General features: G+C 46.6%; 1 protein-coding gene across 1 annotated transcript in view; it reads left to right on the plus strand.

Moving 5' to 3' along the window:
* Nucleotides 1-832: 832 nt before the first annotated feature.
* LOC129331867 (phospholipid scramblase 2-like) overlaps nt 833-26,188 on the plus strand; it is a 39,784-nt gene continuing 14,428 nt past the window's right edge. The window contains exons 1-5 of the mRNA XM_054982493.1: nt 833-984; nt 5,026-5,058; nt 10,308-10,484; nt 24,937-25,055; nt 25,863-25,905. Coding sequence (XP_054838468.1) covers nt 5,046-5,058; nt 10,308-10,484; nt 24,937-25,055; nt 25,863-25,905 — 352 coding nt within the window. The 5' untranslated portion in view covers nt 833-984; nt 5,026-5,045. The remainder of the gene's footprint in view (nt 985-5,025; nt 5,059-10,307; nt 10,485-24,936; nt 25,056-25,862; nt 25,906-26,188) is intronic.

Here is a 26,188-nt window from a genome sequence, read left to right on the forward strand (position 1 = left end):
CAGAAACTGCTGATGACTCTCACAAACGGGGTAAAAAAATTCGTGGAGTTCGTGGAAAATGCAGCCCCATGAACCACGTTTTCATAAACCACGAACCAGCCTGTTTCGTGTATTTTTTTGCTTTGTATTGTGATTTGTACCCATCTCTATTTGTGATTGGAGGCTACCACTGTTCCGCTATTCTTGCCAGAGGACCAGATGTGCAACCTGATATCAGCTCCACCCAGATCTACCATACTGTCAAATCTATGTGACATCATGCACCGAATTCAGAGAGGAGTTCTTAAGATAATGGCCTGAAGCAGCTCCCTCCTCCTCATTTTTTTGTGAAGAGTTCTGAGGAACTCAAAAGTTTGTACACTGTTTTGCCCCTGTGCTAATAAAAGGCATCAGATGGCTTTTGTTTTTGGACCTCCTGTAAGGCTGCCAGTTCCTGGTTCGGAAATTCCCTAAGGTTTTGGGTGTGGAGCCAGGAGAGGGAAGAGTTTGAAGAGGGGGAAAGGGTATACTGACATAATAGTCCACCCTCCAAAGCAGCCATTTTCTCCAGGGGAACTGATCCCTATGGCCTGGAGATGAATTGTTATTCCGGGAGACCTCCAGCCACCATCTGGAGGTTGGTAACTGAGCACCTAGGAAGTTTCAGTTCCTAAACCACTTAAGCGCTGGGTCTGGTATAGAGAAATAGGCAGCTGGAAAGCTTGTAAAAACGATCGGCTGCATAAGAAGAGCTTTCCACTGGGTGGGGAAAGGAAGGGGCCGGTTTCTCTTCCTGCGCTTGGCAAGGCTGCCCCGGCCTCTCCTGCCTCTCCTTTCGCTTCTCGGCTGCCAATGTGGGCTGCTGTCAAGTCCCTCGCAGCCCTCCCTTCCCCTGCAGAGCAGGGCGGGTCTTCGACAGGAGGAGCCGCTCTCTTCGCCTGATCTAGATAGAGGAGGAGGAGGTAAAAGCCACGAAGTAACCTCCGAAGGAGCGCTCTTCCCTAGGTAAGAAACACGGGGAGAAGCCAGCGGAATAAGACAGGGTCCCGCTTTTCTGTACTGGGCACCAGTTTACTTCCGCTCTTTTCCCAACCAACAGAAAGTTACAAGGAAACCAAAAGAGGCAGGAAACCAGAGCTCTCTGCCTTCAGTCGCGGTTTTGTTATTTCGCACGTGGGAAATCACCGATGGGTCATCCTCAACAGAAGAGTTTCCGCCCCCCCCTCCATTTATTATTGCACGGGAAGGGGGATCCCCTGTTTTTTTCTGCCTGCTGTCCAGCTCCTTAAACAGCACCGATTGCTACCCTTTTTAAAGTGGCAACTCTAACCCTAAATCATCGTCATTGGGAGGATTATAAACGAGCCCTTGAGCTTTAACAAGCGCTTATATCCCGAGCACGCGTGGGCTGGAGAAACACAAATGATCTCATCGGGCTGCGAAGAGCTGGTAGCTCAACTTTGCAGGTCGGAGATTACTTCTGCTGCCAGGGCTTGCTTTTATCGCCCATCATAGCTACAGGTGGAGCGGGGAGGAAAAGGACTTCTTACCCTATTCCCAAGCTGCTAATGTCCTCGAATACGCCCCAAATCTGCTTCTTGCAGATGCTTTATGGGAGGGGGGGGAGCGGTGGCGAGGAGAGACGGGTGACCACGCCTTAGGGAACGAGCTTGTTTTCCAACATGCGCGCTCTTTCCTGGCAAAACTAATTGTGCATTTTAAATTGTCAGGAGCGGAAATGCTACTATACAAGACGTATTTTAAACATTTATTTATGCAGCAATGACTGCCGTGTTAGTTTAACACCATAGGGTTGCCAATCTCCAGGCGAGGCCTAGGAAGCTACTGGAAAACCGTATGGTCTCCAAACTACATAAATACGCTTTCCATGAAGAAAATGGCTGCTTTGGAAGGTAGATTCTGTGGTTTTATACCCTGCTGAGGCCCCATCCCACCCCAATCCCTGCCCCCTTCAGGCTCCACCCCAAATCGCTAGGAATTTCCCAACAACCTATTGAACAGCTTCAACTACTTTTCCCACTTGTGAGCACAGCTGCCATCACCTAGACTTTTTTTTAAAGTCCCTTTAACGGAGGCTTAATAGAATGTTGTTTACTTTGAGGTCTTGAAATCTTCAGTGCTGATTTTCCCCAATTAAACCTCTGTTAAAGGGCTTTTCTCCAGACTCCGGATGTTTTTTCTCCAGAATTATTGGTAACCCTATAAATTGACCCACTACCCCAAGTGTTGCAATATATATATATTTTTATTTATTTGTCATTTATAGTCTGCCTTTCTCACTGAGACTCAAGGTGGATTACACAGTATGAGATTAGTACAATCCATATGAAATTCATTTCCATACAGTATCAAGGACATTTCCATAAAAAAATGCCATAGGGTAAATAGATATAAGTTTAAAAAGACATAGTGTTAGCAAGAATCCAATACAAAATAGAAGAAAATACTGAAACAGAACGTAATCACTTCTAGGATTGACATTAGACAATTTAAAGCACAGGTAGTACATAGGAGTACATATTTAAAGCAACAGATAATATGTAAATCAACATAATAGTGAAGTCTATGGTCCCTAACTCATTAGCGAAGCATCTGAGACCCCATCCCTACAATACAGACCTCCCATTTGAGTAAAAAGCCTTTTTGAATAATTCAGTTTGGCATCATTTGCAGAAAGCCAGGAGAGTGGGGGCTGTAGGAGTTCAGGAATCTCAGCAGAGTGATATTAATACTGAGATACTGGGGCGGGGGGAGGTCTAGGTAATGGTGAACGGCTGCTGTGGCTGATTCATGAGTTCGTGGTCTAAATGTGGTTTGCATAAGTATATTGTGCTGGTGGAAGCAGCCCAAAGGACACCTTGGCCATTTCCCCACATCTTAAAGACTCACAGAACACTGGCGGCTCTTTTGCGCAATTTCTGTTTCCAAAAGGGGGCATGCAGTAGTGATTACGTTTTCAGAAATGGTGACATCAGATATCACGCAAAGAAGCCACCAGTGTTCTGGTAGGGGGGCACTATTTTTAAGATGTGGGGAAATGTCCCTTTTCATTTTTTTTCTTAATCCAGTGTTCACTTTACAGCTGCACTACACTTCCATGCAGAGACCTGATATCCATCCTACTGTTTTCCTATCTGCATAAACTGCAACCTAGCTGCTCCAAGCCCTTAGGAAGGACCAAGAGGTGATAGCGTTAAAATAAAAAGTGGCACCGGATCCATGAATTTCTGGGATGACTCATTTGATGGGCTTGTTCTGCAGGAGGAATTGCACTGCCTTCCTGGTATACAGACAGGGGAAGGCAGATATCTGAGTGAAGGGTCATAAGGTAACAATTTACAGGCTTGTTCTACGTGGCCATTTGTACTGCTTTTCTGGTACAGAGACAGGGGAAGGCAGATATCTGAGGGAAGGGTCATATGGTAACAATTAAGCTTCGGTGTTGTTTGTGAATACTTTGAATGTGATGTGATATTGACTGTGGAATGGTATACTAATCTGAGTCATTTTCTAATATACCTGCCTCTGTAGTTTACTACTATTTGAAGTGAGGGCTCAGTTGATATTTAAGTTGTAAGAGGCAGTGGTGGGTCTTTGAGCACAGAGATAAAATACTTCCCACACCCATTTAGAACTGAGATCACGAACACAGAGTTCTAAATACTTCTCAAAAGACAGGGTGGGTGGGTGGTTCCTTGCAAGATGGTTCCATGGAATCCAGGTGGATTCTGCCAAGCAGGAACAGTCCCCAAGAGATGCTATCCAGCAGAAGCCATACTCCAAATTCTAGAAAGTAATGCTCGTTGCTTCTGCTCTGCGTTTATTTCCACCTGTTGCTCGTTGTTATTTCGATAGCTTTTTGAGTATTACTTAATGTGTTAGGATGCTGGTATTGTTCATCCTCGAAATAATCTTGTGATATAAATAATCCTGTTTTACAAGTCAGGAAGTAAAACGCTAACACTAACTTGCCCTGTGAAAGGATTTAAAATCCATAGCTTGGATAGCAATTTTTCTAGACAAATAATATGGGTTCTGGTGTATATAGGTGGCTTTTCTGGTACCTTCAGACACTACAGGAATTTAGCTGTTTTTATTCTTTAGTCATGCCCACCAAGTTCAATATGGTCTAATCCAACTGGCACAACTTTTCGGAGCCTCAGATAGACAAGGTCCTTCTGCTGGTTGTGATCCTTTTAACCGTGGATTTTACCTCAGGATTTCTGTACGTACAGCAGGCCCTCCCCTTACAGTGTGAATTCTCAGACTCCGTGTCATCCAACATTTCACTGTTCAGGATGTCTGTGTACACCAATGATGAAGGATTGCTGCCTGAGGGCCCATCCTGTTGTGCACATGTGTAAAAGCACCCCAACGTACACACACATGTTGTATTCATTTATTCTACAATAGTTTAGTCTGTTTTAGTTCTGAAGCAAGGGGGAATGAGTAAACTGACTGCAATGGTTTCCTTTAATGGATTTAACTTTGCAGTGGGTCTCTTTATGGTGTTTATAAAATAAATACGTTTTAGAATTTTGGAGAATAACTCTTTATGCAATTGTAAAACTGCTGTAGTATGATCGCAGTTCACATATGCATGTTTTTAACTGAAATGTTGACAATATTGAAAGAATTGACATTGGAAATGGAACTGACCCAACTTTAAATAGGAAGAGGGGATTTTGTTTTTCATGGAAAAAAACTCTGTGTCATGTGGTAAGTTTCACTGGTGTAAGGAAGGGTGTGACACTCGGAACCAAGAAAACTGACTTGAAAATGAAGTTCTGCCTATGAATCTTGCGCATACTTAATTCCTTTATTAGTATGAGTCTCAGCAGCTCACCTAATAACTCTGGAAGAAGTCCTTCAAAAGTAAAGTAGGCTTTGCGGCATCTTTGATTTAGGCTGGCCAAATGTGATACATTTGTTTTGTCAGTGACTCCAAAGCAGAAAACTGGGTGCATGGGGTGGGTGTGTGAAATAAGTATGCTTATATTAAAATACAAGTATTTTATTTTTCAGATAGCATTGCATACAAAGCCATGGAAATGCAACGTGAGTAAAACATTGTTTCCTTTTTAGAACTCTGTTTTTTTGTCTTGGAATATGCATCTTCACATGCCAGTTTATGTGGCATAACAGAGTAGATGTCTAGGGCTTGGGACAATTGAGTTCCATTCTCTGCTCTATCATGGAAGCTCTCTAGATGAATCTGGGCCATCACAGTCTGACAGCTTAACTGTCCTCATGGGATGGTTGCTGTGAAAATAAAGTGGAGAAAAGGAAAACCATGTGATATAAGCTGCTTTGGGTCTGTATTGGGGAGAAAAAACAGGCTATAAATAAAAAAATAAGGATCATCAGCAATGCTTTATCTGCACGAGGGCTCCTTGCTCCAGAGCCAGTTTGGTGTAGTGGTTAAGAGCATGGGACTCTAATCTGGAGACCCGGGTTTGATTCTCCACTCCTCCACTTGAAGCTATCTGGGTGACCTTGGGCTAGTCACAGCTCTCTGGAGCTCTTTCAGCCCCACCCCCCTCACAGTGTGTTTGTTGTGGGGATAATAATGACATACTTTGTAAACCACTCTGAGTGGGCATTAAGTTGCCCTGAAGGGTGGTATATAAATCGAATGTTGTTGTTGTTATCTGATACTGCCAGAAGTAGAGAGTTGCTAAACATTACATATCCCATGCTATAGAAGCAGGATTATTCTTGTTGTTATTGGTCATTTATAGTCCAATACCTGCTCACCGTATAAAAACCATATAGCATCTGGTGGAGGTGCGGCTTAACCATGCATGGTCGCTCATATATGGGGGCTAGATGGTCAATACCCCCTTACAGACATAGTGGAGACTGGGAGAGAGGCTCATTTGATGGAGCCTACAGCCAGAAGTATGCATGATTTAATAGGCTATGGATCAATGTGCTTTGGCCTGTTTTATTGGCAGATTATTTAAAGAAATTCCTGATTAACTTGAATGATATAGCCCTTATTATGCCCTCTGACACTTACTGCTTTCCCCATTCATCAAATTCACCCATCACCCAAATAATCACCCATGCTTCTGCCTGTCACCGAATAAAACTGTATAGTTCTTACCTGAGTTTTTAAAAATTGGTTTTATTTATATTTCAGGGCATTACACTTTGTTCATGATGTGAATATATGTATGCTGTTTGAGGCATCACAAACTTGAGCTAAGTGATTTATAGAGGGGTAGCTGTATTAGACTGCTGCAGCAAAAATATACCATAGTCTTGTGACACCCTAAAAACTAAAATATTTTATTGTAGATTAAGTGTTCATGGACTAGATGCTACAAATTCTCACTATGCAGAGGCTTCATAGAGTGGGTATAAAATCAAACAAATAGGTCAAGAGGCCCTGAAATGCAGGAAGAACAGAGTGAAATGTAATTGTACATAGTTGATGTGTGTGTGTGTTATGTGCCGTCAAGTCGTCTCCGGCCTATGGCGATTCTATGAATGAAAGACCTCCAAAACGCGATAGCTAAGCATAAAAGAGAGAGAGAGATCATTGGTTATGCTATACTAGATAACTCTGCAATATGTGAGAAATTTCATGTTTTGCTAAGATAGTGCTCAGAAATCTTTCTGCAACATTGCAGAAGAGGTAGGGTGAAACCTCTAAGAGTGCAATCCTATGCAGAGTTACTCCACTCTAAGCCTATTGATTTCAGTAGGCTTAGACTGGAGTAACTCTGCATAGGATCACACTGTATATGAATCCCAATGCAGCAGTATCTGGTAGGAGTTTTCCACTAGCTTAGCATAACTAGTGAATGGTTTCTATATTTTTCTTGATTACATTTGAATTTTACAGTTACATTTCATCCTGTGCTTCCTGAATTTCATGTCTTCTTAACCCTTACATTCAATCATATCACTTGCATAGCATAGCTGCATAATGAGGTATACTCTCATCTGAAGAAAAGAGCTCTAGTCCATAAAAGCTTTTGCTGGACTAAATTTTTGTTAGTCTTTGAAATGCTACAAGACTACTGTTCATTTTTTAACCATGGCCGATTCCACACTACCTAGTTTTAGCGCTAGTTTTTCGCTGCCACTGCGCTACACGTTCCTCTGTTCACACGGTTTTTTAAAAAAAATCGTAATGGTACCACTACGGCGTCGCAGCAGACCACCGAAATTTCATCGCGCTATTAGCTCATTAAATCGTCCATCCCCTAAAGCATCACCCAATCAATCCGCACCCCTCATCTCCGTGGCCCCGCCCCCTCACTTAAAGGAAAAAAAGGAAGGGCAATTCATCGGTATGCCGACACCGCTACTCAGTCAACCACCATGTACCTACCCGGAATAAGAACGGACCACTTTGTAACATTTTTCTGTGCCAGCTGTCATGTCAGCTTTCAGCTCGACTGCTCCGTCATGTTGCAAGAGTGGATCTCCAGATGAAAGCTGGGGAGAATGCTGCATAGGACGGACCAGGATGTTGATTGCCCATCGCGGAACCCGTGTCATGTAGTGGGGCAACGAGTCCGCAGTGGGTGACGCCTCCCCGATCACAGGTGATCACCCACCTTAATCAAATGGTTTCATGAGGAGCAATCCAAAAATCCACCTACTACCAACAGAGATAAAAACTCCACGGACCCAGCATTAAAAAACATTTCAAAATTGCCCGCCCAAACAGGGGGCCAATCACTGCAGACTATCGATGGTGGTAGGAAAAAGAGCCAATCAGCACCAATTAATGGGGTGTGGTTTCGACAGGACAGGATAGTATCATGTCCGCTTGATTTAAAAAAAAAAAAGGCACAAGACTTTTCACAGCAAAACCACACACCCCGTGTGTTCATTGCGGGTTTTATTGAGGGGATGTGATCGTGGCGTCGCGCAAGAAAGACGGAAGTCAGAAGGTGATGTGAACACGCGGGTGATTATTGCGCCCTCGCACATGACGCAATAATATCGGGAAAAAACGTGGGAGGTAAGGTGGTGTGGAATCGGCCCATGTTACTTTCTCCTGAGCAAAATGTAAACCTTTCACATGGCAGTTTTCATGATGAATAGTTATGCATGCTTTCCTGGGCAGCCACAAAAAAAAAGGAGCAAAGATGTTGCAACTGGTAATGAACAAAGCAAAGATATTTTGATAAAGGTATATAATGCTAGTATATTTTGAATTTCAGAATTGGAAATATGCTAAAATATCTCTCCAGCTTCGTGAATTTACTGTTGCTATGAAACTTGCAAAGTTAAAATTGAAGTTTGTTAAATAAAACACTTCATACATTTGAAAATGTAAACAAAGAGCACTGTGATAAAATGGGTTCAATAAATTAGCATTTTGAGTAGACTGTGTTCCACATGCGCCAGTCCCCCAGGGTATTAATTCAAGTATTTTGCTTTGGTGTTTTCGGCTTTATGTATAAACAAATGGATTTTAAATCTCTGTATACATTATTGTAATAAGCAGGCATTCCACCGAACCTACTGCACATTGGGCCATGAAGTAGTTAGAGAAAACAGGAGTGTTTTATGCATGAAGCCAGTAAATCAGTATTCGATCCATTCGAAATGGAGTCAGCATGGCTCTCCTGCATTCTGCACCGTCAGAAGCAGCTTCGAGTTGGAGTCTGGGTGTAATTTTACACTATCGAATACCTCGTTTGAATGAATCGACGTAGTGGCATGTTTTCCGGGGGGTTGGTGTTTTTTTTTTTTAATTCACGATTGCGTAGTTTCGTTGCTACGCTATTTCCGCAGACCCTTCCTCATGGCCCGCAGCTGTGTACTAGTGGCAGTGGCAGCAGCAGCAGCAAATTTCTTTTGGGGGACTGTGAAAGGGAAGGGGACGGAATATTGACAGAAGAAAGCGAAGGGGAAGGGGAAAGTGGGAAGAATCTAGAGAAACAGCTGCGCTTCAGGGTTTGCGCTTTGAATGAGCTGCTGAAGACGCAAATCCTTCCAGGCACAAGCCCCCCTCCCCACCCCCAACTTGAAGACATCCTGGGAGAGAGCAGCAGCCGCCTACCCCGGAATGGTCTTTGGGTGCCCTTGCGTCCAGCAGGCTTGTGCCTGGAAGAAGGGTTGCGTCTTCAGCAGCTCATTCAAAGCGTGCACCCAGAGGCGCAGCTGTTTCTACAGGTCCTTCCCACTTTTTCCTTTCCCTTCCCCTTTGCTTTCTTCTGTCATTATTCTGTCCCATCCCTCCCTTCAAGTCCCCCAAAGAACTTACCACTTTTCCTCTGCTCCTTTCCAATATGTGTCACCAGTGTATTCCTGCCACATAGCCTTGGTTTTTGTGCGGCATTCAAAAGCCGTCCTCCTGTGCCTCCTGACCAATATCTCCTGTGTGATCTTCTCAAAGGTGTTGATGTTCAGGTGACTCACTGCCAGAGCCTCCTGCGCCTTCTCCTTCCCCCATCTATAAAGGAGATCAAGCGACTTCAGCTCTCTCCAAGATACCCCTCTGCCTCCAGGGGCTCTAATAGCAGCCATATCCATGAACCTGTTACGAGGAGAATGACACTAAACAGCACAGTGAGGGAAAAATGCTTTTGGCGCCAAGAGGACAATTTACCTAACAGGATCTAAATCTACATCACAGAAACGTTACGGGGTGAAGAGCTGCCATTGCAGGAGGAACACTAAACTTATTCCATATTAGATGTTTTATGCTTCATGGCATTTTCAGTGCTGTAACTTCAAACACTGACGATCACTTTTCTGAGGAAAATCATACATTACAAATGTATTACGTTTCACAGCAGCGTTACCACAGTACCGCTGACTCCCCCCCCCCAAAAAAAACCGGAAGAAATTGTTTATATATCATAGCAGCGTTACTACTTCTTTGCCTAACAAAAAAGAGTGGTCATATCATAGCAGCATTACTGCATTTCTGCTAATAAAAAAAAATTGGTTCTCACATCAACAGCAGCGTTACTGTGGTATCACTAATAAAAAAAATGGTGGAAAAAGTAACGGGAGCTGAGGATGATAGACCAATCAGCTCCCGAGAAAAAAAGGAGGGGGGCTGAAAAGCAGAACTAGAGTATTTGATTCTGCACTGACAGAACCTGAAATGCTTGCAGCATGCCATCGGCTTTTAAAAAAAAAATCGGGGAATGAGCGCAGGTGGAAAAACCGGTTAAAACCGGTCAAACCTCGTTTCTGCTTTCCATGACCCCTCAGCACATGCAGAACTCTGGAGAACATGGGAAGCAGAACTGATTCAGAGACACTATAAAGTGACCGTGGATAAAACACTAGAGACACAAAATAAGTCTGTCTTTGCATTCTTCCAGCAAATAAGCCTACACCTGAACCTCCTGAAAATCCAGGGCCAGGCTATCCACCTCCACCAGGATATTCACCTTCCCCGGGATATCCACCTGCGCCAGGATATCCACCTGCTCCAGGATATCAACAAGTTCAAACTACATCTGGATTTCCCATGTATGCCCCTGCATCAGCTTTCCCAGGTAAGCAGTGTTATTTTGATCAATAAAATGAAAGTAATATTGGGTGGAAGGGGTATTCCTGCAACTGCAACTTTCCTGTTCAGAGTTTGTATAGACTTTTTTATGATGATACAGTTTTACACTACCGCTCGGATCTTAAAATGTGAGAAATCACCTCTCAAAAAAATTCTGCTTCTATCCTTGTTTATGGTATGGCTTTAATGGCCATAGCCTTAAGCCTAGCCACACTGCTATGACCGAAAAAGGGGAGGAAACCCTATGAGGCCTGCTCAAATTATAAAAGGCTTTTAGTTTTAATTTTGTGCTGGATTACTAACAGAAAAGAAGCCAGAAACTTAGTAGTACTTGGATCATTATCACAAAGAGAGACTTTGATCACTATAGGTCCATTTTCTCCAACAGCAAAGTTATCAATCTCTCTCTGTCTTCTCTGAATAAAGGCAAACCACCTCAGAACCCGAAAGAACACTACACAGTGTCCAAATATATCCAATTATTACTTTCAAAAGGCTCATATGTACAGTCAATCAATATATGCAGTGAATCACAATAAATACAATAAATATATATAATTCCATTAATCGTCCATTAGTTCCTAAACGATGTAACATCCAATCCGGTGAGCAATCCTAGAATGAACATCAATACTTCAGTTCACAATTTCAATAGTGGCTGAATGATCCACTCGAAAGTAGGTTAGAAGATTGGCGGTTGGCCAGGAGATTGGCAACGAGCTTGCCAGCTTAGTCCTCAACTCGTTTCGGAACTCCTTCTTCACAGCCAGTTCCCCACAATGCCCAAATCAATAATATCCATAATAGGATCCCCCAAATCTTTCAACCATTGATTGCAAATGATCTCAGTGTCAGTCCACTGACAGTGTCAGTGTCAGCTGGCAAGCTCGTTGCCAATCTCCTGGCCAACCGCCAATCTTCTAACCTACTTTCGAGTGGATCATTCAGCCACTATTGAAATTGTGAACTGAAGTATTGATGTTCGTTCTAGGATTGCTCACCGGATTGGATGTTACATCGTTTAGGAACTAATGGACGATTAATGGAATTATATATATTTATTGTATTTATTGTGATTCACTGCATATATTGATTGACTGTACATATGAGCCTTTTGAAAGTAATAATTGGATATATTTGGACACTGTGTAGTGTTCTTTCGGGTTCTGAGGTGGTTTGCCTCTGTTATTTGTATGGTTAGTTTGAGAACCCTTCCGCCTTTGCTTGGTTGAGGTTCTCTGAATAAAGGGCGTTCAAGAATTGTGAGCCAAAGTATCCATCTTCCCCATATTACAAAAGCACAAACATTTTGAAAAAGGAGCTCCTGCAAATAGACCTTTTAATTTAGGCGATGGAACGGCATTTAATCTGGCTGCCTAAAAAGTATTACGATATTTAGGAATAGATTTTAAATATGTAGGGAGGGTTACCAGAGGTTCTAATCCATAATAGGAAACAGAGCACACCCTTTTAGCATGCAGGTTTGTACTTCTAAAATCAAGCTCCAATAACTGCTGTTTTTTTAAGCCAAAGTAATTTACCATTCTCTATTGATAGTAAGAGGGCAGAAACAAAGCCTAATTGTTTCAATCTTTGGCCCACCAGCCTTTTCCATTTGTCCTGCAGCTGTAATCTCCTTCCAGAAGCAAATAGTTTTACAATAAAATAAAATGTACAATACAATAAAATCAAGCTGTTATGTTCTGGATGTGTTAAAAGTGGAGAGGGTGCCGTCTCTGGTCGGCCTTCAACCCATCTGCCAACAATGAGGCAAGCTTGCTCCCCAAACAGAAAATCTGTTGCCAAACAAGAAGTTCAGCTTGTTGATTTTTTTAAAAAGTCAGTGTGTGAACTATAAACATTTGGTGTGCCCTCTAGTGGAGTTTTGAGTCCTTTTTGGTATATAAAAGTCTGGATGATTTTATGGGAGACATAAAGGCTCAGATGCAGCTTTTTTTTCTTTTGAGAGGAAATTTGCAAATTAAAAAAAATTCAGACTGTAATACAGAGTTAGATTTGAATCTAATATATATGATGAGTATCCCCTTTGTCAGTTTAACGGACATAATAATAAAATGAATACAAAAATCAAACACACACACCCAGTGATACATTTCAGTTTGATTTAATTCAGATAATCCTAAGAGTGCATTCTCCCCCCTCCCCCAATGGACAGAAAAAGTCTCATCCAAGCATATTGTTATTTCCTGATTTCCAGGGCTGCAAAATTCATTGTGAATTTTAGGCTCAACAGCTTTTCGAAAAGACAAGAGGAAAACACCTCTTTGGTTCCTGTCCTGGAGTTCCAGGTTACCACTCCTCTTTAGCTACCTGCTGACCCAAGGGATTCCATTGCAAATGACCCAGAGCCAACTTACAGTTCAGCCAAGAGAAAGATGCTTCCTGTGTATTATAGCAGTAGTTTATTTAAGGTACGGTAAAAGCAGTCATCTATCCCCTTACTCATGGGAGATGCCCAGTATAGACAAAGGGAGGAAGAGAGGTCATAAACAAAACACAGGAACAAGGTAATTAATGATTCGAATATCTCTCGTCCCGTTGGTGACAGTATAAACTACAATTCCCATCATTCAAAGCCTTAAAGAGGCAACACACATTTCTGATAGAGCTAATACAAGCTAGCAGCTCTGTGGCTAGCAGCTCAGTTCCAATGAGCACCACTCTTCTCCTTAAATCTAAGAAGATTTAAGCTCTTAATCTTTCTTGCCACAAATGTCAGACTGAAAGCCAAATCAGATATTGCTGGAAGTTCTGTGAATAAGTTCCGTAGCATATTTCTTCTTTAAAAATCAGCTGTGTGGGGCTCGGCGGGGCCTTACAGAACTGTCTCTTTGGTATTAACCATTCTACAGTTACTTACATTCATATCAATCGGACTATTTCAGGTTAGGAAAATTGTCTTCAACCCACATTCACCAATGCTGAGCTATCAATACATGTTACAACCTCTTTTTATTATTTTTAAAGGTTAAAAATATCTTGAGAGCACATTCCAGATGCTGCTCTCACTGTCTAAACGAAGTGATCCTTGCTGCCCCCTGCGTAGAAGGCTCTCCTTCCCTTCTTGCTGCTGCAGTACACCAGACATTGCTATTTCCAACACCTCTTCTCAATGTCTAGTGTACAAAGTCCACAAAGTCCAGCCTTTCACGTAGACTTTGAAATTTCTCTTTGGTAAGTGGCTTGGTGAGAACGTCTGCAATCATTTCTTCTGTAGGACAGTACTGTAGTTCAGCAAGCCCTTCTTGCATGTTTCTCACAATGTGACTCTTTATGTCAATATGCTTGGTTCCTGAACCAATTCTTTCTGTCTTTGCAAGTTTTATGCATGATTGATTATCTTCAAAGAGTTGTATAGGTTTGGGTTCATCTATCCCCAAGTCTTCTAACAGTTGTAGAATCCACTTGAGTTCTTGGCATGCTTCTGCTGCTAATATGTATTCAGCCTCTGTAGTTGGTGCTGCTACAAGGTCTTGTTTTCTGCTTGTCCAACTGATTGCTCCTCCACTGTAGAAGAACACTCGTCCACTGGTAGACTTTCTGTCTGTAGTGTCTTCTGCCCAGTCAGCATCAATGAATCCCACTAGTCTGGGATTGTTGCTTGCTGGTAACTTGAGCTTCAGTTGTGCAGTTCCTCTTAGGTATCTTGCCAGTCCTTTGACTGCATTCCAGTCATTCACACTTGGTGATGCACTTTTCCTGCACAGTATTCCAACTGCTGCTGCTATGTACTGTACTTATGTAGAGCAGTTTTCCAATTGCTTCTCTGTACATTTTGATGTTTCTCAGAGGTTCATTGTTTCTATCTTGTTTCAGGAAATCTGTTTCCATTGGAGTGCATGTTGGTCTTCCATCTTTTATATTCATGTAGTCTAGGAAGTCCATGATCTTTTGCTTTTGATTGAGAAGATAGCTTCCATCTTCCTCTTACTCTATCTGGATGCCGAGGTAAAAGCTGACATTTCCAAGACACTTCACCTCAACCTCTTGGTTCAGATGCTGAATTATTTCATCACAATCTTGCTGATTTTCATAACAAAGAAGAAGATCATCAACATAAATCAGAATAAAAGTCCATTTGTTGTCTTTTTTGAGCATAGGCAGCATTCTGCCCCACCTTGCTTGAATCCTTGCTTGATGAGCATTTGGTTCAGTTTCTGGTCCAAGGCCCTTGCAGCCTGTTTCAGTCCATAAATTGTCATGAGTCAGCCCCAGCCTCGACTGGCCACCTTACCTATTGCTTCAGAGTCCTCCTCAGAAGATGAGCAGGAAGGGCCAGAAGGGTCTTCTCTAGAGCCAGAAGCCCCTGCAGAAGCTATTGGAGAGGAAGAGCAGTCAGAAACCACTGCTGCTGCTCCAGGGGGAATTCAGCAAGAACTGCCTGGAGCTTCTGCAGAGACTGTCAGGGATGAGGAACAGCCGGAAACCTCCACAGAGGCTGTAAGAGACAAAGACTCCCCCAGAGCAAAAGCGAAACCTGAGCACCTGGGGCCAGCTGAAAGGAGGAAACATAGAGATAAGTCAGCTCTGTTGGATAGGCGAAGGAGTGCCCGTTTACAGGTGCAACACCGAACTGAATTGTTAGAGAGAGAGGCAACAGCTGTTCCTCATTAGGACAGCATAAAAGGAAGACGCCGAGGAAACCAAGCGTGGAAGCAACTCAGCTCGCCACTCCCTGCTACCAGAGCTCTACGCCTGGATGCTCTTGCCTTGCCTTGTGCCCTGCCCTGCTGCTGGATTGGATTTTGACCCCGGCCTGCTTTCTGACTACTCTTCTGCCTGCTCCTCTCTCTGACTGACGTATTGGCTCTGACACCTGACCTGACTTCTGGACTACTGACCTCCTGCCTGTTGTGTTCTGCCCTGCAGTACCAGTGAGCCTCCTGCCTGCTGTGCCCAGCCCTGTGCGTGACACGTTGCTTCCACCCCACACTCAGCAGCTACTGGCAGCATGGATGCAGCCACAGCTGCTGCACTTGTAGCTCAGAACCAGGCGCTGCAGCAGACAGTGACCCAACTGAGCAACACTGTGGCGCAGCTTCAGCAACAGCTTCAGCAGCAAGCTCCAGCAGTGCCACCACCGGCCCCGCCCAAGTGCCCGGTGAGCCCGCCTGAGAAGTTCGCTGGCAATGTGGAGGAGTTTCCTGTCTTCCTAGCCCAGTGCCAGCTGTACATCAGCCTGCGCCCACGAGACTTTCCTGATGATAAGACCAAGGTAGGCTTCATCCTGAGTCTTTTGAAAGGCCAGGCGGCCAAATGGTCTACCCCTCTGCTCCTGGAACCGTTGCCGCTGCTGCAAGACTACACCAGGTTTGTGGAGCAGCTCCAGCAAGCCTTCGCTAAACCCGTCAAGGCTGAGAGCGCCAACCGGCGCATACGATGGCTCCGCCAGGGACGGGGGTCTGTGGCCACCTATGCAACCGAATTCCAGCTATTAGCTCAGGACCTTGCGTGGAACGAGGCAGCACTGCAGGACCAGTTCGTGGAGGGCTTGTCCGATGAGGTTGCGGACGAGCTGGCCCAAACAGAGCGCCCCAGTTCCCTTCAAAGCCTTGTGGTGCTGTGCCAGCGCATTGACCAGCGTCTGGAAGCCCGGAGACAGGCGCGCAGCGGAGAGCCCTGGTGGCGAGGGGTCCCCCGGCTGGTGCCTGCAGTCCCCTACTCCGCCCCAGTCGCTCCAATGGGGCAGAAGGAGAGGAGCCCATGCAGCTGGGCGGGGCCCGACCCCGTCTGACGGCCGCACAGAAAGCAAGGCGACGCACCCAGGGCCTCTGCTTGTACTGTGGTGGGGCCGACCACTATGCCAACGCCTGCCCGGAAAAGCGCCGCCCCGAAGGTGCAGCAAAAGACCAGCCCCGGCTCACGGCGACCCACACGGACCGGGGTGAGAGGTTTACACCAATGGGGCCCTCGACATCGGAGGGGGACACCTCCTCCTCCACCTAGACCTTCAGTTGCCAGACGGGCAGCACGTGGAAACCCGCGCCATGGTCGACTCCGGCGCTTCCCGGAATTTCATGGACCAGCAGTTTGCCCACCAGCACCACATCCCATTGCACGAGAAACCTGTTGCTGCCCTGGTGGAGGCCATCGACGGGCGTCTACTGAAATCCGGTCCAGTAACCCATGAGACTGAGCCAGTGGAGGTAGTTGTGGAGGGCCACCGGGACCGAGTCCAGTTCGATGTAGTCTGCATGCCACACTTCTTGGTGGTGCTGGGGTTGACCTGGCTCTTGGGCAGCAACCCGCTCATCGACTGGAAGCGCCAAGTCTTCCAGTTTCCGACCAGGAAGCCGGATCCCTGCCCGAAGTTGCTCGCCAGCACAGACGCCAGTGTCCAGGGATCCCTGCTGCCACCCCGCTATGCAGAGTTCGCAGACGTGTTCGAGGAGAAGCGGGCTGATCAACTACCTCCCCATAGACCCTACGATTGTGCCATAAACCTGATTCCTGATAGATCCCTTCCCAACGGACGCCTGTACTCGTTATCAGAGCCAGAACGAGTAGCCCTAAAGGACTTTTTGGCGAAAAACCTAGCATGGGGGTTCATCCGACCCTCAGCCTCTCCGACGTCTGCACCAGTCCTGTTTGTCAAAAAGAAGGGAGGGGACTTGCGTTTATGCAATGATTACCGGGCCCTTAACCAGATTACGATCAGAGACTGGTATCCACTACCTCTGATCCCTGACCTCTTGGAGCGGCTCCGAGGAGCAACTTGGTTCACTAAACTAGACCTGCGGGGACCCTACAACCTCATCCGGATACGGTCAGGGGATGAATGGAAGACGGCCTTTGGGACTCGTTACGGCCAGTTCGAGTACCTGGTAATGCCCTTTGGCCTATGTAATGCGCCAGCGGTCTTCCAGCGTTTTATCAACGATGTGTTCCGGGACCTCCTCGACCATTATGTCATCGTCTACTTGGATGACATCCTGATCTACTCCCGCAACCCCGCCAGCCATGGGGAGCATGTGTGCTCAGTATTGGAAAGACTCAGACAACATGGGTTGTACGCCAAGCTTGAAAAATGCGAATTTGACCGGGAAGAAGTTGAGTTCCTGGGACACCGAGTGTCCAGCCAAGGAGTAAAGATGGATCCCGTTAAGGTCGAGGTGGTACTTTCCTTGCAGGCTCCCCGAAACCGTAAGGAGGTTCAGCGCTTCTTAGGGTTTGCGAACTACTACCGACAGTTCATTCCTGATTTTGCTGCACTGGCCGTCCCCTTGACCCGATTAACATGACCCCGCCTGCCATTCCAATGGACCCAGGAAGCCCAACAGGCCTTTCAAACCCTGAAGACCCGGTTTACGACCGGACCGATCCTCGTCTACCCAGATCCAAGCCTCCCATTCATCATGCAGGCTGACGCCTCTGACACTGCTTTGGGGGCAGTCCTATCACAAAAACACTCCTCCCCCGAGGTGTTCCAACCATGTGCCTTCTACTCCCGACAGCTCACCCCAGCCGAGCGGAATTACACTATCTGGGAGAGGGAGCTATTGGCCATCAAGGCTGCCTTTGAGACCTGGTGGCACCATTTGGAGGGAGCTCGGCACCCTGTGGTGGTGCATACAGACCACCGTAACTTGGAACTTCTGCAAACCACCCGGAACCTAACACAACGCCAAATCCGATGAGCGTTGTTCTTCTCCCGCTTTCAGTTTACCATTCAATATATCCCTGGCTCACAGAACAAGTTGGCAGATGCCCTGTCCTGGAAACCTGAGTTCAGCCGGCGGGCAGGAGAGAAGCCGCCAGCCACAACCATTCTGGCTCCTGAGCTCTTTGCGGCCACCAATGCCCCAGATGCCCTGCAGGATCGGATCCAGCAAGCTCAAAGCAAAGACCCCTGGGCACAACGCACCACCCAGGTGCTACAGGACCCTGTTCAGCCAGACCCCCCAGGCTACCTCCTGCAACAGGGCCTCCTTACATATGAGGGCCGAGTCTATGTTCCCCCAGGTGCGCTACGAGGGGAGGTACTGCAGCTTACCCATGACACCCTAGCAGCTGGTCACTTTGGGAGGTACAAGACCTTGCACCTGTTATCCAGGGACTTCTGGTGGCCCCGTATGCAGATGGATGTATTTCGCTATGTGCAGTCCTGTGATACATGCCGGCGAGCCAAGGACCTTCCAGGGAAGCCAACGGGACTGTTACAACTGCTGCCCACGCCCGAGGGGCCCTGGGAAACCGTCTCCATGGATTTTATCACGGACCTGCCACCCTCTAAAGGGCATACATGCATTGCGGTGTTTGTTGACCTGTTCACCAAGCTGGCCCACTTCGTACTTTGCCCATTGCTACCTACAGCCAAAGATCTGGCGTATGAGTACGTCCAAAATGTGTTCCGGCACCATGGAATTCCATGGCATCTGGTTTCAGATCGGGGGGTGCAATTTACTTCGCATTTCTGGAAGGCCCTCCAGACACTGCTTGGAACCCAGGTCCACCTGTCCTCGGCCCATCACCCACAGTCCGATGGGCAGACGGAGCGGACCAATGCCACTTTGGAGAAGTACCTGCGCTGCTACATAAACTACCAGCAGGATGACTGGGCTGACCTCCTTGCCATGGCCGAGTTCGCGTATAACAATTCAGTGCACACCTCCACACGTCAGACCCCATTCCTGGCCACCTACGGACGCCACCCACGTTATTTTCCCAGAACGATGCCAAACTCATCAGTACCAGCAGCAGATGCCTTTGTCCAGGAGCTGCAGGCCCTCCACCTGGTTCTGCCGGAACAGTTGGACCGGGCCAAACGGGCCTACAAAGCTACTGCCGACCGGCGACGACGGGAAGGGGACCCTTTGAAGGTGGGGGACTCTGTGTGGCTTTCCACTCGGCATATTCGATCACAGCGCCCCTCCCAGAAATTGGACCACCGGTTCATCGGGCCCTACCGAATTACCGCCCAGATCAATCCTGTGGCCTACTGGTTGGAGCTCCCGTCGACACTCCGGATCCATCCTGTGTTCCATCGCTCCCTGCTCACCCCGGTGGCACCGCCACATCCCCTCCGTGAACCTGTACCGCCGCCTCCCCCGGTCCTGGTGGACGGACAGGAGGAGTACAAAGTGCAACGACTCGTGGACTCTCGCTGGCACCGGGGCCATCTGCAGTACCTGGTGGAATGGTGGAAGGGCTACGGACCAGAGGATAGGTCGTGGGAACCGGCCGAGAACCTCCATGCACCCCGCCTCATCCGCCAGTTCCATCGGGCCTACCCCAGCAAACCCGGACCCTTGGGAGGCGGGGGCCTTTGGAGGGGGGATGGTGTCATGAGTCAGCCCCAGCCTCGACTGGCCATCTTACCTATTGCTTCAGAATCCTCCTCAGAAGATGAGCAGGAAGGGCCAGAAGGGTCTTCTCTAGAGCCAGAAGCCCCTGCAGAAGCTATTGGAGAGAAAGAGCAGTCAGAAACCACTGCTGCTGCTCCAGGGGGAATTCAGCAAGAACAGCCTGGAGCTTCTGCAGAGACTGTCAGGGATGAGGAACAGCTGGAAACCTCCACAGAGGCTGTAAGAGACAAAGACTCCCCCAGGGCAAAAGCGAAACCTGAGCACCTGGGGCCAGCTGAAAGGAGGAAACATAGAGATAAGTCAGCTCTGTTGGATAGGCGAAGGAGTGCCCGTTTACAGGTGCAACACCGAACTAAATTGTTAGAGAGAGAGGCAACAGCTGTTCCTCATTAGGACAGCATAAAAGGAAGACGCCGAGGAAACCAAGCGTGGAAGCAACTCAGCTCGCCACTCCCTGCTACCAGAGCTCTACGCCTGGACGCTCTTGCCTTGCCTTGTGCCCTGCCCTGCTGCTGGATTGGATTTTGACCCCGGCCTGCTTTCTGACTACTCTTCTGCCTGCTCCTCTCTCTGACTGACGTATTGGCTCTGACACCTGACCTGACTTCTGGACTACTGACCTCCTGCCTGTTGTGTTCCGCCCTGCAGTACCAGTGAGCCTCCTGACTGCTGTGCCCAGTCCTGTGCACGACATAAATGCTCTTCTGCAGTTTGCATACAAGTCCTCTGTCTTTGGACTGTTCAAGTCCAGGAGACTGTGTCATGTACACATCTTCTTTCAGCTCTCCATGTAGAAAAGCAGTCTTCACATCCAGATGCTCCACATGCATCTTCCTTGCGGCTGCTATGCTCAGTAGTATTCTTGCTGAAGTGTGTTTCACTACTGGTGCAAAGGTTTCATCATAGTCTTCTCCATACTTCTGGGAATATCCCTTTGCAACTAGTCTTGCTTTGTACCTCTGCACTTCTCCATCTGCATCAAGTTTGATTTTGAAGATCCATTTGCATCCTACCATCCTCTTTCCAGATGATAGTTCTGTGAGAATCCATGTCTTGTTCTGGATCAGGGAGTCAATTTCTTCCTTTGCAGCTTTTCTCCATTTCTCTGCTTCTCTTGCTGGCATTCCCTCTATGTTTTCCCAGCTACAAGGTTCTGGAACAGCTTCTGTTTTTGCTAGGTAGGAAAATTTCCTTCGTGGAACTCCTTTGTTTGTTCTGGCTGAGCATCTGACACTTGGCTCTGCTTCCCTTTCTCTTTCTGTGGGCTCTGCAGATGTCTCATATGTCTCAGTCAGGTCACACAGTTGCACCGTCTCTGGCTGCCGTGCTGCATCAGCTTCTCTTGGTGTAGATTCTGTGATGTTTGGCTTGGTTGCCTTCTCTCTTTTGTCAATATATACCATGCTGTGAATCTTCACCATGTCTGTCTCTGGGTTGAGGATTCGGTATCCTTTGCATTCCAGTGCATATCCAAAAAATATGCCTCCTTCTGTTCTGAGATCCATCTTGGACCTCTTTTCCTTTGGAATGTAAGTGTAGGCCTTGGATCCAAACACTCTTAGGTGTCTTACATTGGGCTTGTGGTTGTACCACAGTTCAAATGGTGTGCTGCTTGCACCCTTTGTAGGCAGCCTGTTCTGCAAATAGGTAACAGTGTTGACAGCTTCTCCCCAATATTTTTGAGGTAGCTCTGCTTCTTGGAGCATACTTCTGCACATTTTATTGAGAGAGCGATTCTTTCCGCTATCCCATTGAGTTTGGGCGTGTAGGGCATGGTCAGGTGATGCTGTATTCCTTCAGCTGCTAGGAAGCTTGTCATCTCCTTCCCCACATACTTGCCTTCATTGTCTGTGTGGATAGCCAGTGGTTTTCTCTGGAATCTGTTCTGCACCATTGCTAGGTACAGCTTGAATTTTTCCAGAACTTGGCTCTTCTCTCTGAGCAGATACGTTACAGTAAATCTTGAAAAATCATCAGTAAATGTCAGAATGTACTTACTTCCACTGAGTGTTGCTGTTCCCATTGGTCCACAGACATCACTGTGAATCAGCTCTAGTGGTCTTGTAGTTTGCTTCTCACTCTGCCTAGTGAAAGAAGGTCTGGTGCCTTTGGCTTGAATACAGCAAACACATTTCTCTGTATCAGGACATTTTCTCATTTGCAAATCATTAGTCAGATTCTGCCTTTCAAGTTGATATATATAATCCATGTTGGCAGGCGCAAGGTGTCTATGTAAGAGCTTAGAACAGTTCTTATGGTTGCATCTTTTAACTAAATTCACTCCCCTTTCAGAGCAATCAAGCATATATAGTCCATCCTTTAATGTGCCTTTTGCAATCAGTTTACTTTCATTGCTAATAAGACATTTCTTTCCTCTGAACACAGTATCTAACCTGAGCCATTGCTGGGATGGATAGGAGATTGCTTTTCAACTGAGGTACATAAAGGCAGTTAACAATCTGTGCTTCTCTAACTTGGCCACTGGGTAGCGCACAATACACAGTTACATGGCCTCTTCCTTGAGCAACCATTGGTTGACCATCCACTACAAAGAGCCCCGCATAATGTGGATTCAATTCATCAAATAACTCTTTATCTTTGCATAAGTGATTGGTGGATCCAGAACCCCTGCTTTGCTCCCCAGGGGTCAGCCATCTTTCCTCTATTGTCTGCCATGCTACACTTTTGCCTGCGGCTATCTGAGCTCCGGCAGAGTCCATTGCCTCTCTAAATACAGCAAGCGTGTGCCTGGGCCCGAAACCCTGTTGGCAGAGTTCAAATAAAGCAGAGAAGTTACTCTGTGCTGATTAAAGAGGCTAAAAAGTTTTTTAAGAAATACATACTTGAGAGTGAAGAAGAGAGATAGAGATAGGGTCCTGACTATCTGACTACGTCTTGTAGAAGAGTGATACGGCAGGAGAAAGAAGCAGCAGGGTATTGCCCTGTTTAGCTCAATAAGAGACAAGACAAGGAAATGACACCCAGTAAACAAGAGAGATGCTGCTCTCACTATCTAAACTAAGTGATCCTTGCTGCCCTCTGCATTGAAGGCTCTCTTTCCCTTCTTGCTGCTGCAGTACACGAGACATTGCAATTTCCAACACTTTTGGCCCCAATCCAGGCCAAAACAGGCCCAAAATGGCTCAAAATGAACATTTTAGGCATGTTTTTGCCTGGATTGGGCCCAAAGTTGCCCAGATTGGGTCAGTGCTGGGCCGGGGAGGGGTCCCCTGCCAGGCATCAACCCAATCTTGGCGGTTGTAGTCCTGATCCTGGCCGAAAAGGGCCCCAAAAGGCCAAAAATGGCCATTTTGGCCCCGTTTGGGTCCAGATCAGGGCCGAACAGCCAGGACCAGGTCAGTGCCAGGCAGGGGAGAGTTCCCCCACCTGGCACCAACCTGATCTCGGTCATTCTGGCCCCGATTCCAGCAGAAAATGGCCCAAAGTGGCCATTTTGGGCCTTTCAGGCCCAGATCAGGACTGAAAGAGCCCAGATCGGATCAGAGCCGGGTGGGGGAACTCTCCCCTGCCTGGCACTGACCCAGTCCGTGCTGTTTTGTCCCTGATCTGGGCCCAAAAAAGACAAAAATGGTTCTTTTGGGCTTGGATTGGGGCCGAAACGACCGGGGCCTGGTCGCTTCCAGATGAGGAAAGCTTCCCTCGCTGGACACTGACACAATCCAGGCCCATTCAGCCCCGAAACAGGCCCAAAATTGCCAAAATGGCCATTTTTGGCCCGTTTCGATCCGGATCAGGGCCAAAAAGGCTGGGACCGGGTTGGTGTCAGGTGGGAGAAGGATCCCCCATCCAGCACTAACCGGGCCTGTGCCCGTTGGCGAGGCTTCCCCCTGGCACTGACACGATCTGGGCCATTTCGGCCCCAGTCCAGGCTCCTTCGGCCCTGAAATGGGCCCAAAGTGGCCAAAAATGGCCCTTTTCTGCCCGGATTGGGGCCAAAACGGCCAGGACCAAGTTGGTGCCAGGTGGGAGACGGTTCTCCCATCTGGCACCGACCGGGTCTGTGCCCAGTGAGGAGGCTTCCTCTGCCTGGCACCGACCCGATCTGGGCCATTATGGCCCCAATCCAGGAAGAAATGGGCCCAGAATGGCTGAAAATGGCCATTTAGGACCCATTTCAGCCCAGATTGGGGCCGAAATGGCCCAGCCTGGTTTGGTGCCCTGTGGGGGAGACTTCCCTCACCCGACACTGACCCGATCAGGGCCATTTCGGCCCTTTTCTAGGCCCCTTTTCCGCCCGGGTCAGGGTTGAAATGGCTGGGACTGGATCGGTGCTGGGAGGGGGAGCCATCCCCCACCTGGCATCGACCCAATCTCAGCCGTTTTGGGCCCAAATCCAGCAGAGAACGGCCCAAAATGCCCCAAAGTGGAGAGGGTTCTCCGATCTGGCACCGACTGCGTCTGTGCCCAGTGGGGAGGCTTCCTCCACCCAGCACCGACTGGTTCCGGGCCATTTCGGCCCCAATCCAGGCCGAAACAGGCCCAAAATTGCTGAAGATGTTCTTTTTGGCCCCATTTCAGCCTGGATCACGGACGAAACAGCCGGGATCGTGTCGGTGCCAGGCTGAAGAAGGTTTCCCCACCCGGCACCGACCCGATCCATGGTGTTATGGCCCCGGTCCGGGCCATTTTGGCCCCAATCAAGGCCTAAACAGCCATAAAGTCAGGTGGGCGGGGCCACCTGACTTGGGGGAACTGCCTGAACACCATTCTGGTGTGTTCCCCCTCGAAATGAGCCCTGGTTACATATTAAGCCACTCTTTCTCCAGGAAGCATGTTTGCCTTATAATTGCCTTGCAAAATAGATTAAGGTTAGAAGTGGCCCAAAGTAATAGCTGAATGATTTGAACTTGTGTTCCTCATACCCTTGTCCAAAGTTCTACAATTCCACGTTCCAAGAATGTAGAAAGGGAAAAAATCCAGAAAAACTACACTTACTGAGTCGAAACGTTGTATATTGGCATAATGAGATATCTAGAGTAAAACCAGGCCAACCAAACAATTGAGATGAGATTGTTGGCAGATGGCTTTTATTCTAACTGTAATTGTTTACTTATGTGTGTTTGGGGGTTTTGTGCTTTCATTTCCCTCTAGGACAAGTGACTTCAGCCCAACTAGTTGAAGGTCAGCCTAATGCGCCTGGCAGTGTAGTTTGGATGCCAGCACCACCTGTGCCTCCCAAATGTCCTCCTGGATTAGAATATTTAAGCCAGGTACCTTTTCTTTTCAGTTTATCCTCTGTTGAGAAAGCAACATAGTAGTTAATATATCAGTGGCCCCTGAAACCACATGAACAAAAGCCTGATATTTCCTTGAAGAAATAAATGCTGAATAGGCAATTGGCTCTTCAGTTTAAATTTTACCTCTTCATCAGTGCTAGTAGCTGGTTGCAATCTTCATGCACAGGTATCTGGTTATCTCATACAGTGGTTCTCAACCAATGTTACACGTACCACTGCTGGGATATAGGGGTTTTATAACAATTATATCCTGGAGGGGGAAACTGGAGTCAGGGGAAAAGGTCCAAATGATTTCATTGTTATGCCTCCAACTTGTTCCCTCCGATAACATTCTTCTTGGTCTAGTATTTATTGACCAGACAGTGAATCCATACCATCCACAGAAAATGAAAGTTTTTTTAAAGTCCATTCTTTCCTTCCCCCAAAATGCTATTGTTGATGAGTGAATGTTGTAGAGTGCCCAGAATTGTGATCTCTGAGCCACCTCTCCTCACATACAGCATATTAATAAATGCAGGTATTAATACACTGAGACATGTCTTGGGGTTCTTTTATCATCTTTGCAATAGGCATAATGTGAACAACTTACAGTTGCTTCTCTGAATGGTAAAGTTCATTGTTTGAACTGATGGCCTGTTAATGTAGAATATATAGACAAAGTGTTAGAGTAATCCATTTGATGAGAAGCATGGAAGTCTACTGAGTCATTTCATTTATTTGTGTAATTATTTTCTAATGCATTTCCAATTTAACAGTCTTTTTGTTTAACTATTGCAACAGATTGATCAGATATTAATTCAACAGCAGATTGAACTGATGGAAAGTATGTATTTTGTTACGTTACTTGAATTGTTATTGGGCATGCTGGGAATTTTCAATTGTTTGTGGCTCTGAATTGTAAATTATGGGTGCCCTTACTAGTGGATCTATGAAATGTATACTTACTATTAACACAGTGGGAAGTGTTACTGGTTTTCACCAAAGCATTGCTCATTTTCATCTTCTATATATTATGTGCTTAGTTGATAATGTACTGGTAGATGCCTCATTTATTCAAGAATACGGTGGCGATGTTGAATATTAATGTACTTTATATGCTTCCTATA

The sequence above is a fragment of the Eublepharis macularius genome, chromosome 6, assembly GCF_028583425.1.
Source record: "Eublepharis macularius isolate TG4126 chromosome 6, MPM_Emac_v1.0, whole genome shotgun sequence".
Taxonomy (NCBI): Eukaryota; Metazoa; Chordata; class Lepidosauria; order Squamata; family Eublepharidae; genus Eublepharis; species Eublepharis macularius.